Below are 17,416 nucleotides of genomic sequence, written 5' to 3'. Positions count from 1 at the left end.
GCGGTTCCCGCGCCCCTTCCCCCTCCCCGCCCCCTCCCTCCCGCCCTCCTTCCCCATGGTGCCGACCCCGGCGGCGGCGGCGGGGCGGTTGCCATGAACAGCAGCGGCCTGCCCTGCTCGTCGCCGTCGCCGGTGGTGGGGCCGTAGCCGGCGGGGGCGGGGGTCGCTGTGGCGGGGCCGGCGGCCGGCGGGGCGGGGGCCGGCTGTGGCGGCGGCGGCGGCGCCGTGAAGCTGAAGTTCTGCCGTTACTACGCCAAGGACAAGACCTGCTTCTACGGCGAGGAGTGCCAGTTCCTGCATGAGGAGCCCGGCGCCGCCCCCGCTGGCCCGGGGCCCGCCGCCCCCCTCGGCGGGCCCCCGCCCGGCACCCCCCCGGCCGCCGCCGCCGGGCCTGGCTACCCGCCGCACGGGGCCAGCCCGGGCCCGGCGGCGGCGGCAGTGGTGGGGCCTAAGAAAGCCGAGCTGGGGGCGGGAGGCGGCGGCGGAGGCGGCGGCGGGGGGCTGGATGGCCCGCGGCTGGCGAGTGAGTGCGGCGGGGCGGCCCGGGGGTGGGGTGGGGCGGGGGCGCTGCCGGGAGAGGGGCGGCGGGGGGCGGGCGGCGCGTTGTTCCTGCTCCCCGACACGCTGTGGTGCTACCGGAAACAAATAACAAGGGCTATGGTGGCGGCGGGGGTCCCCGGGTCGGCCTCCCCGCCCCGCTGCCTTGCCCCCGAGTTCGGCTGGTGCTGGGCGACGCGGTGGTCCCGGACGGGTCGGGACGGGACGGGGCTGGGCTGGGCTGGGCTGTGCCGGCCGCCCAGGGGCACGCAGGGGGACCCGGCCGTTACTGATGGGGAGGGAGCGAGCAGGTGTGTGTGGGAAGGGGCTCTCTCCGGCTGGCTTTGGGGGCAGCCGGGCAGCTGCCCATCGGTCACTTCAGCGCTAGGCTCGGTGCAGGTTCACTGGACCTGCCTGCCCAAAGTCAGGCTGGGAGGAGGGTGGTAGCAGGGAGGCAGCGCTTTCCGGAGTAGTACCCTTGGATGGGCTCCTCCAAACAACCTATGCTGACTTTCAGCTCTTGGAAGTTTTAAATGGTCCAGCTGAAATATTAGGTTAAAAAAAAAAATAATAAATAACATATGTATCTACATGGTCTGCTACTGTGAGCAGAAATTGCTTCTAAATTTTTTTTCCAAGGCTGCTTCAGCCTTCATATGCAGCCCCTTCTCAAATGGTGAGAGTTCAGATTGCCTGTACGCCGTGCAGAGTGGCGTTGCTGTTACTGGTCCGTTATGCATCTTCCTAATGTGCCGTCCAATAGTTAGATGGTGTTTGCAGCAAACTGATTTTTAGTAACCATTCTGTTTGTAGGTAAAGCAGTACTTGGCAGCTAGGAAAAGATGCTCCTTCAGAAAAGTCATGCCCCTTTAAATGAGTATATTAAGCTTGGTTGCATTATTGATTTCTGTCATAAACCTGGTATTTGTCTACGTTACATGACTCAACTACTAAATGGTCACAACCATACCTTTTCTGAAATTGAGATGCAGCCATGCTGAACACCCTGTATATAGCTTTTTAGTGCTTGATACGTATTTCAGGAACCTGCAACTAGTATTTTGCCAGGTGTGGTGAGCTTATGCCACTGAGCAGTATTATCTCTGTAGCTGGTAGCATGTCAATGTCTTACGTTAACACAACACTGTCATGTCTACACTTCCAGGAGGAGCCTGTAATATAAAATTGCTTAATGCTTTCTATTAAAATACACTATTTTCAAATTTTGATCATTTTGTCAAACTTCAGTTGTTCAAGCTGAAGTCTTTCTTGCCTTTTTTTTTTTTTACAGGTAGAAATATCTTGGAGAGATTCATCAGTCATAAGTTGATCTTTGTTCATTTTTCTTTTGGACAGAGTTAGGCACAAAATACACTTTTTCCCTATACAAAAGGAAATCACTAAAATCTATTAAACTAGGGGATTCAGGTTTGGGCAGAGGGTGCATAATTTGGCTTGGGGGTAAAAGCTACTATACGGAGGCTGTTCTTGTAAGACAGAATTCTAAAATTTGCCCAAGCCCTAAATCTAAGAAAAAAAATCTCAGAATTTGTGTGTGCTCAGAGGTTGATACTGCTGAGCAGTTAAATTATTTGAAAAACTTACTTCTATTGAATGTGTCAGAGGTTTAAGACTACGTAGAGCTCTCTGCAGTTGCACCCATTATGAGGAGTGAGGGCATCAAGAATGGACAAACCCATTCTGGTGTTATCAGTGATTACCTGCTAGGAAAGCCACCTCACTTGAAGTTATAGGAGGCAAAAGCTTGGACTGGTAGAAGATGATCTTACAGGAGGGAGACTAACTAGGAAAAAAGAGTAAGGAAAGGAAGGAGAGAGAAATGAAAGTTGAAGAGCCAGGGAGTGGGCCCAGTTTGGCTTCTAAGCTTCCTTGCTTCAGTATACATTTGTGAAACAAATAAGGACAATAGTTGTTCAAAACATGAAGTTGATCTGTATAGGTACTGACAAGCTAATATCTAAAATCCTTACCTTGCCGATGACCCATGATGTTAACAGTATGATTTCCAAATGGATGGAATAAAAGCTTTATTTCCATGGATGTAGGAAGTAATACACAAAGTTCTATTAAATAATAAAGTTCTGAGGTTAAGAACATGAAATTGGGAATTGTCAAAAATCACCTGCCTCTACAGTCTCACCGACTGTCTTCCCTAATTCAAATGTATTTGGTAGTCTTCAGTTATGTGGCTGTAGATGCGACCTTCTCTTCCTCCTTCTTTGCTGGACCCTGGCCGCATTCAGTACACAGAGCAGATAGTGCTCATTGACTAATTAACTGTGTAGTCCTAGTTATTGTTAAAAGTGGGTCAGTGCCTCATTCTAACATGTGTGTTACTCTAATCCTGTTTTGAGTACGGGATTATTAATTTACTTATAGGTTTTTCTGTGGTAATCACAAAGGCTCCCAAATACTTATTTTACCAACATAGGTGATAGGAATGTTGAGTGATAAGGAAAGGATGAACAGTGAAAATACGGGAAATACTCCAGTGCAGAAGTATTTCAATACGAGGGTATGAAGTGGAATGAGCAGGTGACATTCTCAGAGCTAACCAGGAGAAGTTTCTCACACAGTGTGTGGTTAAGCTAGATGTTTTGGATACTAACATCTGACAGGGATTCCAAAAGTGGTCGGATATTCTTGGAAGAAAACTCTGCTTGAGATTATTGAATGCAAAAATAATAATCTCTGAATAGGACTCATCTTCCCCTACATATGGCTGAGAGCCTGCTGGGAAATCCTGTTTTATCCTTGCCTCATGCTTATGCTTTTGTGCACATATCCGCAGCTGTCCAGTGTCGGAGATGAGGTAGAGGGCTAAATGTGGCTTTGGCCTGACTGTGTGGCTTTTTATGTTCTTGGGAAACCAGGCTGACTATGCCGATGAGCTCTGCCCGCTCTCAGAAGCTTGCACTGCTCCCCTAAACTACTTGAATTCTGGAGCACATGTGTTCAAAGCACCATTCCTACTTCTTCCCCCAGAGCTGTGAGTGCTCAGCCATCTGCATGGTTCACCTTCTGGATGTAAGGTGGCCAGCTGACTGTCTACAAAATAGGAAATGTAGTTAGTATTACCTGTCTAAACTTTGATTTAACAACAACAACAAAAATTAATGCTTTTCACATAGGACCTCTGTGACCAAAAAAAAAAGGGGGAAGAAAAAATAAAAAAGTTTCCTCCGGATTTGTTAGCTGCCAAAATCTGGACATGGTGCTTTTCTAACAGACGTATATCCCACCTGTCAGCCCAGTGAGCAGCAGTGGCAGCAGTACCTAGTCCGAGAAGGCTGTAGAAGCAGCAGGGGTGGGGAAATGAATGTTGCTTGGCATTTAGGGGAAAAGATAGGATTGATTAGTAGGGTTTTAAGGAACAGCCAGGGAAGGATGGGTAGGGGGCATAATAGCATGAAAAATTTGTCCTCTTGTATCTGCTCTCTGTGGCACTTTCCAACTTCTGTAAGAAGCAAACTGGCAGCCTGCTTTGCTGCGTGCTGCTGGCTTGTTCCTAGGGCACTGCTCCTTCTTGACACTGTGAGGGAGGGTCTAGAGAAAAATGTCATTGTGATATTAAAATGTATCACCTTATACAGAGGTTGGACAAATTAAAGTTGCACAGGCAACTGCAATTGTATTTGTTAGCTTTCAAGTAGTTTAACAGATGTAATATTCTTTTGCATGTAGACCTCATTATATATTAATAGATACAAGCTGAGGTATGGCTCTAAACATTTGCTAACTTCCACCCCTCTTTTTGCCATAAAGTACATGATACATAGCGTTCACTCTTTCATCTTGTCTTTGATTCCTATAAATGCAACCAAAACACAGAGGTGCCGAGCTGAGGAGCTCCAGGTGCTCCCTGGACCCGGTGGCAGCAGCAGCATCAGTGGGTGGGTGCTGCTGTCCACGGAGCTGTCGGCGGAGGAGCTGGCCACGGCAGCGGTGCTGCTGCTGCTGCCCGAGATCCCCATGCCAGGGTTAGCTCACCCTCTCCTTGTGAGACGTTTTCATCTGTTTCTCTACCAGAAAGCCTTTCTCAAAGGCCTCCTAGGAAATTTGTAGTCGAAATATAGGCCTGTGTTTCTGCGAGGTGCCCACAAGGCTTCCCTGAGTGGCCTCGCTCTGTGTTTCTCCACGGCTGCTGAGAAAGCCTGTCTGTGAATAGACTTTGTTGCCAGCCCGTGAGAACATGGAAAGGAGCATCAGGGCTTGGGTTGCATTGGGTTAGCCTAATAAAAGCATTATGGCTATTTTCACAGCCTGCCACCCACGTTATGCGGCCTCCTGTCATAGCAGTAGTGGATAGCGGCCACTGCTGTAGCAACTCTGTATGCAATCGCTGGGTGGTTAGCTTAGTGAGCACTACAGCTTAGGTTTTGTGAAATCCATGAATATGCTAGGCTTGGAGTGGGAAGACCTATACATTTGTATATTTTCTGATTTTTAAAAGTTGTTTAAGTCTTCACCAGTCCATTCCTTTTTAAACTAAATGAAGCAGTGGATATAGAAGAAATGGAAAGATAAGCTATTCAGCAAAACAGATACTAAAGGTAATCTGTTGGATTACACTTCTTAATGCAATGAAACAATGGTCAGGATTATTCTAAATATGGATTTTTCTTATCTTTGGTAGCATTTCAGTATTTACAGCTTGAAGTATTTAGAAACAGACAGTTATCTCAAACTTTTAAATATAAGTATAGTTGTGGTATGTCACACATTGGTCACTTTTCCCTGGGTTTGTTTCTTCTTTGCTTGTATACAGAAAATAGGTATTATAGTAAAGGTGTATGGTTGAGAATTCTTTTTCCAAACCTGTTTGTACTTTTTGCAAGTGATGCTGTATTAGTTGTTGTATACCTCAGTTTTCTTTTGAGAGAGATCTTTCCCCTTTTAATTTTCCTGGTGCCTTTTCCAGGAGTTGATAGATGATATAATTTTCATCTTGTTTTGCTCTGAATGTTTTTAAGAAATGGGGAGACAGTTCTGAGAATTGAAGAGACATTTGGGACATTGGAGGCGGTTAGAGACAACTGAGAATTGCAGAGTGAAAACAATAACCAGTTAGAGATGCATGGGAGAAAATGAAAATTACTGATTTCACTTAATCATTTTTTGTCTCATATGTCAACTCCAGAAAGTGGGAAATTATAGACATGGATTTTCTTTTTGCTTTTATGTGTTTCATGCGGAAAAGAAATGGGGAGGAAAATTATTGGGGGCAGCTATGGAAAAAGAAAGGAGGGAAGGAAAAATTTGTCAACCTGCAAAGTTATATGGGATTTTGAGGGGCAGTTTTAGCATATGAAATTTTTAAAAAAATACACTATTAATTGGCTTTGAAACTGATTGTTTATATACTTTGTGGGTTTTCCTTATTGTATGGGAAATCATTCAAAGTCCAAATATCCCACAGGAATTACAGATACCTGAGGACTACTGGTAATTATTTGTTTCTGGTAGTACCCACCCTGTGTTGGGTATTGAATAATGTAAAGAAAGCACTGTTACTGTTGTAATTGTTTTTCTGCTTCAAAGGCAAAGATGAAAAGGAGTGTGTGTGGGGGATAGTTATGTTATGTGAGCAAACTCTATATGTTATATCTTAATAATTTGAAGTTTTGATAATGTTTTTTAAGATACAGACCATCCCCATTTAGTTTCTATCTAGCAGGTATTAGATAACTGATTTTTTGTAGGTATCACTGTAGGAGTGGGCCTTCAGGAAGGATTTGAATGCCCAGAAAATAGTGACCTTGGGGACCAGCTCAGAAAGAGTTCCATGTGTAAGGAACCACCTAGAAGCAAATTTAGACTGCTGCGGGAAAAGTGGACAAATGGTAAGTGAGGGTGGGGTGATAAACACAGGCAGAAGCACTTCTACAGAACCTCAAAAGCAGAAAAATAATCTTGGTCGTGAGGCAGCTGATGAAAAGGGGGTCAGTGGAGGGATTTAGATAGTAATCTGATGTGGCTGATGTTTTCCTGATCTGTTGCTTTCTAGTAAAGATGTAATGCTTTACACCACCAGAAAAATGGTGTGGTGAATCAGTGTGTATTGGAGATGAGTTGGAGTAGATCATGCTCTGTGTGTGTGTGTGTGCGTGTGTTCATTCCATCAGTCTTTCAGGAGTTAAACAAGTTCAGATTATGTGATCGTTTTGTTTAATCTTCAAAGATATTTTGTGCTTAGAACTTATTCGTAATTTTTTAATTTGCTTCCTAACAGCCTTTTACTCCTGACCTTTTTTTTTAAAATTTGAGAATAGAGATTTAGAAACAAAGTACAGATATACAAAAGTGTGAGTAGAGACATGCGTTGTACAAGTTGTTGGCAGGTTGGTTATGCGATATGCAATTCCTGTAGTTTGTGGGTAGACTCCCTCAACTTCATTTCATCTAATGCTGATGCAACTGGCAGGAAGACCTTTCCTTTCTTTTATGCATTCTCCCCCACTGCTGTGAAAAATGTCCTAACGTTCTGTTCAGGTTATCTGCACACACTTCATACCACTATTTATATAAAAAAAGTTGAGTTTTAGATACAGGGAGGCTATTAAAAACAAAAGCTTAAACATGTGCTTTGAAAAATTTGATGCAGTTTATTGAATAATTTGATGCAATATATTGGGAATCGTGAAAGCTTTTGGAGGGGGTTAGCTCTGAAAGCTATGATATAAAGTAATTGCATTACTTTGAATTGCTGTTTCTGATAACAGAGTAGTTCTGATGACTCTCTTGAAAAAGTATCAGTTTTAATTTGTATTATCACTGTGCTTTTGGACTTGGTCCATGACGAGGAGTCCTGCTGCTCTAGACTCTGTACTGAGATTTTTACAGAGCAAAAGGATGGCACCTATCCTTTTTTTCAGTCTTTATCAGATGCTTCTATGATATGCAAGATAAATTAAAAAAAAAAAAAGGCAGCCCAGTCATTTAATGTTATGGTAAAGATTGCTGTTTTCTTTTGGTTGCCCATGAATATCTCATCGCCTAGTGGGAGTGTTTGTAAATAAGGCAGCATTTCCCAAACTGTTTTGCTTCCTGTCTGCCTTTCAGCCAACTTGGTTCATTTGTGCTGTCTGCCCTCCAACTGCACTCTCTGGCATCCTAGCCCAGGCGTGTGCTTTTACTTTTGCTCCTCATGCCTGGGGGTGTCGTTCACTTTCTTTGTCTGTTGTCTCTATTTCAGTGATTCCTAGCCTGTGTTTCAGAAACATTGCATTAAATGAGAGAGGCATAAAAACACCAGAGAATCCACTTTCCCTAACAAGTTGCAACAGTAGTGGCACTGTAGAGAAAGTAACACTGAGATGTGCATACTGGTATGTATAGCGCTTGTGACCTGTTAGAGGTGTACAGGTGAGGTTAGCACCACAAGCACATGATTATTTCTTGATACAAACGTGTCAGTACAAAACAAAGTGGGACAAGCATAAGCTCCTCTGACACCTCGGTGCTTCTAGAAGACTAAAAGGACACAAGTCTTAAATGACTTGCCATAGATAGGCTTTGTATGGAAGTTGTATTGTTCTTGTCTCAATATTAGGATAGTTATATCTGTAAAATTCCACTGGAGATATGGCACTGTAGTTTTTACTGCTTTATATCTAGCTGAGATAACACCTTGTCCTTTGTGTGCACATGTATGCAATGAACCTATGATTCAGTTTACCAAGCTGTGTTGAGGTGAAAAGTGCCTGCACTGTTGGCGATGCTGGGAGTTTAAATCAAGATTTCCTGTCTGTATGAACTTTTTTCCCCAGCATAAAAATAATTGTAGTACAGTTTTTTTTAAGCAGTGATAATAGCAAAATTAATGATTTCAAACCATGTTTTATTACCTTGCCAGAAATCTTTAAATTGTTGTTTTGAAAAATATGTCAACAAAAATCTGTTGTGATCTTACTTTAGCCCATTCATTTTTGGGGCAATATATCACACTACTGTAAAGGATCCTTTTTTTATATTAAGAACAGTTTCTGAGATTATCAGTGCCAATACTAAGTTCATAAAAGAAGCAGTATAGGATATTACGGTATTTGTTTACTGGTTAGTAAAATGTTAGAATGAAAATATCAGAAACGCTATCTTTTCAGATAGTGTTATTATTAATATTCAGATAGTGCTAGTATTAGACAAGAAGAGCATTAAACTAAAACCAACCGAAACCCACCGATTCTGTTGAAGCATGTGTGAGTTCATCACAGTAGTACTCGAGCACTTAAGCTATGATGAGATCTTTTGTTCCTGAAAAATGTCTTTGTAATAAGTAAGGCAAAAATAACTATCTGTTGGTTTTGGTTTTTTTTTCCCCCCTCTTTGGCGCCTGCATCTGACGGGAAGCCTACTTTCTGCTAAAATTCTGTGGGAGAAGAATTATATAAGAAGATATTTATTTTTAATTGCAGTTGTCACATTAAGCTGCAGTGTTACTCACCAAGCAAAAAATTATTAGATAATGTGGGTGTAAAAAGTAGAAAATGTCTTCTGAATTTCTCAAGGTATTCTATTTAATTTATTTCCAGAATTGCCAGGATGTAACTTCTGGATTTAATATTGATGGAATTTAGAAATTTCTTCTTGTTTTCACATATGTGCTTACATAACATGTTAGCATTTTTTTTCCCCACTGGGTTCCTAGTTGTTCCCTCACACATCCATCTTTTCTTCTCAGACCTGCCTAGTCAACCTTTCTACTTCCTTACTGGAAGGAAGTTGTTGCTTCTCTCCAAGGAAGAGCCTGTTGAAAATATATACAACTTCAGTGCATGGATAGTACTGTTACACAACAGAAAGGCATGTTCCTTTGACAAAAATAGGCAATTCAAGACTTTCCTAAAATTGTCTAAACTTACTTACCTAAAGTTATAATCAATGCTTTAAAAGAGAAAAGGCATAAACCTCAGAAGTTTTTTATTTGTCATTCTAATAGCGCTGTGTGCAGAGTGTTTGAAAGTGTGTGCTCACAATTGTTATATAGGAAAGATCTGGATAGACAAATCAAATGCAGGGTCTGATGTAAATTGGTAAACACATGAGAATAAAAACTTTATAAGGACTAAGATCTTCTCTTTCTGGTTTAGACTTCTGTTTTTTTTAATATCACACTGCTTGTGTGGTGAAGTGTGCGCACTTCTGAAGACCTTCTCTGAAGACCACCTCCTATGGATTGCTTATGATAAATCACTTTTCTTTTTTCATGCTCTGAACTACTGTGGTCTTCCAGAAGCAAGTGAGAATTTATGATTTGCCAAATGTTTGGCAGAAGGAGGATAAAAGCCTTCTACTTCTCATGGAAAAGGCCAGGTGCCAAATACAGTAAAACTGCCTTGGTTGTTTAGGTATTTGCTGAGCTTTCATCACTGTAACGACTGAATGTCCCTTCTTTGAACAGAAATGGAATATGTTGTGAACACTCTTTTTTGGTTCTATAGGCAATGCAGGAATTACTTTTTTTTTTCTTTGTACCTATGTAAGCTGCATCTTTTCTGTTAGTCTTAATTTTCTTGCTTGTTAATATAGTGAAGTTAGTTTAAGAAAGCTAGTGTTGAGATTTCTTTTGAAGGCAATAGTTATACATACCACTTCTAGAGCATTCTGTTCTAAATATGAGCTACTGCTGAGAAAACTGCCCTCTGCTCTACTGAGCTTACTTCTGATGTTTTTCTTGTGATTGTTTGTGTGGAATATGTTTTCTTGTGGTCTTGGTCCCTTTGCTAGAGGTCTGTTTCTAGACCATTTGGAAGAGGACACTAGAAAGCCTCAGAGTTGAAAGCCATCTTGAAATTGCTATGGTACCAGTAGAATGGAGTGGTGCGAAGGTGGATCAGCACTGGAGTACAGCAATTGGTAGTAATGGCACCAGGAGGCTGATCGGTATGGCCAAATGATTGCACTTCAGTAGAGAGATGGTCTTCATACAGCTAGATAAAAGAAAATGTTCTGGAGTAGCTTTTGTGATCTGGTGTGCCTAGTTAGATATTGGTGTGCCAACAGAAAGCCTAAATTGTAGCTTTGAGCAGCTTTAAGTGGTTTGGATAGGCTTACATAGCAAATACCGGCAGTGGAAAGGCAGCAGTGTCAAAACATCAACTTTGTCGTTCCCAGCAGTGTCTTCAGCCTTGCTTAGCTCTGGGGTTCCTGCCCAAAGCCTGCTCCTGCTTGCAGCTTGAGCTGCCTGGCACTGAGGATGCTTCAGCCAGACTAAGAGCAAAGCACCTGGTGCTGTATTTGTGCCCTAGCAAGGCTACCTGCACCGGCTCCAGTGCTTTGTTTGGATAATGGGCGACTGCAGCTGTACCAGTTGTCTGGAGTTATTGGAGGTCAGCTCTGGGGTTTCTTCACATGGAGGGGTCTCTTCACGTGCCTTGCTGCTGAATGTGGCAAAACTTGCAAGCTTTCATTTGCCTCTTTTTCCAGTTTTAAGGATTTTGTGCATTAACTGTGTGTGTTCAACAGAGAAGTGAAGGTACGTGGGTTCTCATGTTGACTCTAGCGTAGTGAGGAGCAGTAGAAGAAGCAGAAAGAATCGTCTGTTTCTTAATTCTTCAACAGAGGCTGAAGGATTTGTAAAGCTGATGGTGTAATCTTAGGGAGCTGCTTGCTAGTTTGTTAAATTGGATAGAATCTGGAGTTTCTGGCAGAAGTATAAGATGAAATAGCAGATATACTGCTGAAATTATATAGTGTACTGTGAAAGGACAGTTGTTCCTCGAAATTAAACAGTTTTTCTTGGTCTCTTACAGCCAAGATGTGGCATAAAAACTGCAACAGTTTTTGATAATGGCTGAAATGCAGGCAGAGAAAGCTATATTGGAAATGCATTTTTAAAATAAATAAAAAACACAGTGTGAACTCTGAATAATTCATGAGCAAACTAGACTGAAACTCATAATTAAACACTGTTTTGCTGTCTTTTTGTTTCCTTGTATAAACGAGTTGTAGTATTTTTCATGATGCCAGAAAACAATTGTGTTTAAAATGCTAACCTTCACAGTGTTAGGGACTGACTGTAGCAGGTAGGATGAGACAGTAATTGGCGTTACTGCAGACATTAATATTTTCCCTGATAGGATAGTTCAACCATAAAATACTTTTCCTAGGCTTTTGAATGTAAATTTCCCAAATGAAGGCAAAAGAGGGACAGATGTTTAAAAGACAAAGCAAAAAAGCTTTGTCTTTTTTAGGGATGTAGCAAGAGGACTTGTGAAGTTTCTATGTGGCTGGTCCTTACGAAGGAGGATCTAGGGCATGAGTAGTGGAGGGAGTTCTATTTTCCTATTCTCTTAGCTAAGTTTTAAAACTTAAAAAAAAATTCATGTTGCAATTCATTAGTAATTAGCATCTTAAAGTTCCTTGAGTGTCTCCCACAAACCTTCAGAGTATACAAATAATGTTCTAGATTTGGCAGCAATACTTCAAGAATTTTTTCCACTTGCAAAGCTGATCTGTATTGCAACTGAAGTATTCGGTTTATTTGATCTCTCTCCACACAGAGCTCTTCATTTGAGGTGCTATTGGTGTTACCCCTGGTTGGCTAGTTTCATACAGCTCCAGTCTCAGGGAGTGCAGCTGGGCAGTTTTTCCATCTGTCTGTAGTATGGATGCTGCTAGTTGTTCTCCTCTTCCAGCCCTTCCTATGATTTCATCTGGCTGCACTTCTTTTGCCATTTCCTGTGCCTACAGCACGGAAATGGCTCACCAGGTTATGTAGTCTCTTTTGCAGGGAAAATTCCCATTCTGATGGAATTTGAGGGGTTATAATCTGCATTCCTTTAGCTCTGCCACGAAGTTGCATTTTATTTCCTTTGAGGATTAGGATCAGGAAGTTGTTTCCGGGTGTCACCGGCTGGCTGCGAGTCCTCCCAGAAGTTCAAGTTGGATAGTTTGGTACAGGATGTTCTTCTGAGTTGGATGTGTGCCTTCCTACCTTGGAGCTACCAGTTACTCATGCCTGTTGGCTTGCAGTGGCCTGGCCATACTTATTAGTGTCTTTATAATTTGCTGTGGGTGTTTTTGCAGAAGCCTAATTTGAACTGCAGTTTATATACCATTGTAAACTTTTTTGTTATCTAAGTAATACCTGCTTGGGTGTTTTGTGTTAATTATGACTGCTTCTTGTTGTTCTCTGTAGTCTCATAGTATTGAATTCATTTATTTCTGGTTAAAGTACTGTGCTTGTACATCAAGGCCCTTATTTCTAGACAGGGGATTAATTTCTTCTTGCATCCTTCACACTTGCTTTCAGTCCAAAAGTTTTTTGGCCACATTTCATAAAATTGTTGCCACTTTATGAAGTATGAGATAATGAAAATAGTCTTATGCTCTTAAGGAAGCTTTTAAAATGTTTGTGCTTTTGTGAAAGGACCTAAGACATTTCTAAATGTACATTTTCTGTGTGTTACCCTTTAAAAGAACCGGTACATCCAGTTAAAAACTCTACTTGACAGATATATTTCCCAGATGTGTATGCAAGAATATAAGTTTCCTTAAAATAAGCTTGCCTTCTAGGGTTTTTTAGTTCATTTATTTTCTTTCTGGTATCATTACTTGCCCTGCTATTCTTGTTTCTAAAGTTCAAACTCCTCATTGTTTCTGTCAAAGCTTTTTACTTTTCTGTCTCTTTTTGCATTTGTGCTGTAACTTCATGCTGCATATGCTGTCATTTAGCAACCTCTTTCATAAAGGTTCTTTTTCATTCTGTGCACTAATATGTTTTTGGTTGTTCTGCTGAGAAGATAGGTTTGAAATAGTATTACCAGCCTTTTCCTATTCTACCCCCCTGCCAAAAAAAAAAGTAAGAGCTATTAGCAAATAAGCCCATGGTAAACTAAATTTTTTCTGAAACACTTTTCTTTTTTTCTTTTAGTTCCCGGAATAGATGGCGGTGGGTTAGCTGATGCTAGTCTCACAGATTCCTACTTTAGCACCAGCTTCATTGGCGTTAATGGATTTGGAAGTCCCGCTGAAACAAAGTATCCCATGATGCAGGTAATAGCAGTGAATTGTGTAGTGTTTCATTAGTTCTGGATGGCGTTGCACCAAGAAGGGAAAACTGTTCAAGAGGCAGGAAAAATGGAGCCTTCTGGTATGTGTCGTCTTGTAGGATGTACAGAGTATATCCTCACTTTAAAGTATACTTTACAGAGTATGTCCTCACTTTAATCTTGCAAATGGAAATGAAACAATAGCATTGCTTTAAAATTAGTCTGTTTTTATTGGCACTTATCTGAGCTGTTGCGTTGGGCTTTGGCACATATATTAACTCTGTGTTCCTAGATTTCTTTTTAGGCTCATAGCTTATTTTGATAGCCTTTTACTAAATATATAAAAATTAGATTTTGAAGCATTTCAAAGATCAAAAGTCACTGAAGCAAAATGTGAACTGTCAAACCTGCAAATTACTAGGCAAAAATTTCAGGATTTGTAAGCTCATTCTCTGGTGGCATTCAGTGATGTTGAATTTGCATTTAAATCTTCAGAAATGTTTTCTTGTGTTTATAGTGTTCTGTAGATGTTGGCATAGGAACTCCCATGAGGTGGAATTTATTGTGTAGGTAGTATTATGCAAAATTTACAGCAAAAGGCTGTCATATTTAAAACCTAAATGAGTATCAATGGAATTAACACATGAAGTACTATAACAACTCCCTCAAACTGTTATGCTTTTTAAAAGCTGAAAAGAAGATGGTCTCTCCCTGTACTCAAAGGTTTAACAAACCAGTTTCTGGTAAATGAAAGAGAGCACAAGTCAAAGAGTTCGCACTGAGTCCTGACAACAACTCTCTTCTTTTATATCAAGGAAACTCTCCTTATGAGCTTACTTTGATCTCAATTGTGGCTGTATTATGGATTGAAAAATAACTCAGCAAAAGGTGGGAAATAATTAGGTGTGTTCCCTTTTTTCTTTTTTTTTGCTGCATGTTTTCAAGAAGGCTGGATTTTCTCATTCAACAGAATTGCAAAACTATGGAAATGTTTATTACTGACAGTGATGCATGATTTAAAAAGAAAAATTTTAACCTCTGATCCCAAAGTGTACTATTGAAGCTGGAAGTTAAATTTTAGTATCACTCAGATCATATAATTTTATCCTTTTAGCGCAAAGTCATTATATTTTGTATCCTTAAACTGTATTCTACAGCAACACTGGTGTTCTAAACACAAATGTTTAATTATAGCTGTTTCTTCTAGAAAGACAATAAGGCATGCATCTAACATGAATGCTCATAGGACTTTTGAATACTTTACTAATGCCTGTGAGATTACAGTCAAGCCATTGTGTTTCTCTTTTTGAGAAAAGAGAAGAAATTGATGTGCCTCTTACCCATTGGAGGCTAAGGAAAATGCCTTCTGAAGAAGGATTTCATTAGTGTTGAAAAAGTGCTTACAGGCATTAAACTGCGGTTTAAAAAGCATTCTTATATTGATTTTTTTTTTCCTTTGAATCATGTAATTTAAGTTCTTGTTTGCATAGGTAAAGCTGGTAACGCTGTCTGTTTTGATTGTGTGTCAGCTTCTAAATGAAGTCCATACTGACAAAGTTTAGCCACTTGGAATGCGGTTTTCCATGTCATTCAGCCCTTTGGAGAACAAGGCGAGGGAAAAATCTTAGTGACTTTTACTTTAAATAATACTAATGCTTTATGGTTTGGAACGGAGACTTTAAATCTGATAGATTGGTGGTTGTGTCAAGGATATACCTTTTGCACTGTCTCTGAAAATTTGCCCAGATTTTGTCACTTGATTAAACCTTTGCAAAACTCATTTATATAGACCTGCTAGAGACTTCCTAGATGTTAGATAATTTTCTGAAGATGTAGTCAGTCTGCATTGGCATGTTCCAGCTTGAGTATGTTCTTGCAGTTACAGCTCTGGCCTAATCTAGGCCTTGCCTGAACTCTGAGTAGGAATGCTGATCTGCTTCATTTCCATCTTTCCTTTTCTTCTACTTCAGACTGAAGCAGCATGGAAGTGGATCTGTATTTAATGAGAGAGCTGCATCTGTGTTAATTGGAGCAGAGGGGTGTATAAGGGAAAAGACTTTTGCTGTGGGCTTAGAGAAACTGAGCTGAAGATAAGTGAATAAGGAATTGCACAAGTGAAAAACACAGAAATTAGGACAAAGAAACAAGCTGGCATAATGCAAAGTTGGGGCAAAGTAGGGTGGAGAGAACAAATCCATGTGCCTAGTTCTCTCTAGGTCCTTGAATCAAACCGAAGATACTGAAAATTTAGTGTTCTGCTATCGATGAAACATCAGAAGTCTTCTGTAAAATATCTCATTAGCCTCTCAGTTTTGCTTTTGCAGATGAAGAAACATCAGTTCCATCTATGAGTTACTTAGTCATCTCTGGTGGATCTCTGCGGTTCACAAATAGATACATCAGTGATGTGGAATGAGGAAACTTTTTCAGCTCGTTTTTTAAAACTGAGAAATTGCACAATCATGTAAATAAACACACTGTTACTAAAACACTAGTAAGATACAGTTAGATGTTAAGAAATGTTAAATTTAGGTTGCCATTGCAATCTTGAGGTTATATATTGAGATGTATTCCTCATAACATTGTGTAATTTTTTCAGTGGGAAATTTATAAGTGGGACTTCTTTAGGACACAAGATGTGTGGTGCATGCATAATGAGCATCCATTTGATAGTCGATTAAGTGTTCATCTTATGGTTCCATGCCTTACTCCTGCACGCTGCTCACGTCCTTCTCATGAAGACTGTTAGTTGGCAGTTGTGTGCAGGTTGTGATTATTGCATCCAACTTTGTGGAATGCTTTCCTTATGAAAGAAGAACGTAGTCTGCATTTTACAGAGGCAGGGGAAGAAAAAGGATTTCAATTAAACAAACAAACCCTCCCCTCCCTCAACAGCGCTGGTAAACTAGAGACCCCAGAGTTTTTGAAACTGACCTGTACAGCTGGAAGGTGAGGAATGGAGTTAATGACCACCTGTAGAAGGCTTGGTTCAAATTGCTTAACTGGCCTCAATTTAGCAAAGATAGTAATAGAGTCAGTCTCTGCTGAGTAACGCTCATTTTCTTTTAACATGAGATAATCTTTCTGCAGTCCATACTTTATTCATTAGATACCTTCCAACATAATCATCAGGGATTCCATAGATGAGTCGTCTTGACTATTCCTAATTAATCTCCAGAATGTATTTGTCATGTGCAGCAAATAAAACTGAGGTTTGTTGAAAAGAGTATGTGTTTGTGTACATTGAGGTTGTTATAATGCATATGTAATGCAGCCACATTGTCTCAAGCAAAGCTATATTTTTGTGTCCAGTGCATAATCTGTGTTATGGTGTTAAGTACCCAGCAAAAGGAAGGAAAGTAAAAGTGGATTGTATGATGAATTGGGGAGGGCATGTACTTCTTTGATCATAAATAATGTGGGTGACTAGTGGTCAGCATTTCTGCAGAATGGATATTTCTGACTTTGAGATTTCATTTGTATGTGTTGAAGAATACTTTACGAGATCTAGAACATCTCATTGGAGTTAAATTAGTGGTGAAGATGCAATTAATGGCAGTGCTTAGTTTGCAGTGGAAAAAGAGTAAAAATCCTTGGTACGGTTTGGAAGAGGCAGGATTTTTGAAGTGGCCATGGCTCTAATTCTTTTTGTTTCTTCCTTTCTGAAAAATACCTCTTTGCCTCATCCTTCCACTCCTCCTGCCTCAAAGGTCTTTGCTGTTAGCCAGCCTTTCCTTACCCCCCATTGGCCTCTTCTGTTGTTACTAACTAGTTTCCTATTAATAGTCTCCTGTCCTCATCGGTTTGCTTTTTCCCATAATACAGTTTTGTTTCATGTGTCTCTTTTTCCCTGAATCTGCATGTGC

The 17,416-nt window shown here is 40.8% G+C and overlaps 1 protein-coding gene across 2 annotated transcripts in view; it reads left to right on the top strand.

Annotated features, from left to right (window-relative positions):
• Positions 1-404: 404 nt before the first annotated feature.
• Positions 405-17,416, top strand: part of PAN3 (poly(A) specific ribonuclease subunit PAN3) — an 83,282-nt gene continuing 66,270 nt past the window's right edge. For both annotated transcript variants that reach the window (XM_072850423.1, XM_072850422.1), the window contains exons 1-3: positions 405-523; positions 6,261-6,401; positions 13,433-13,554. In XM_072850423.1, coding sequence (XP_072706524.1) covers positions 6,344-6,401; positions 13,433-13,554 — 180 coding nt within the window. In that variant the 5' untranslated portion in view covers positions 405-523; positions 6,261-6,343. The remainder of the gene's footprint in view (positions 524-6,260; positions 6,402-13,432; positions 13,555-17,416) is intronic.

Source organism: Ciconia boyciana, chromosome 1 (assembly GCF_034638445.1).
Source record: "Ciconia boyciana chromosome 1, ASM3463844v1, whole genome shotgun sequence".
Lineage (NCBI taxonomy): Eukaryota > Metazoa > Chordata > Aves > Ciconiiformes > Ciconiidae > Ciconia > Ciconia boyciana.
This window is presented reverse-complemented; position numbering and strand designations above follow the sequence as displayed.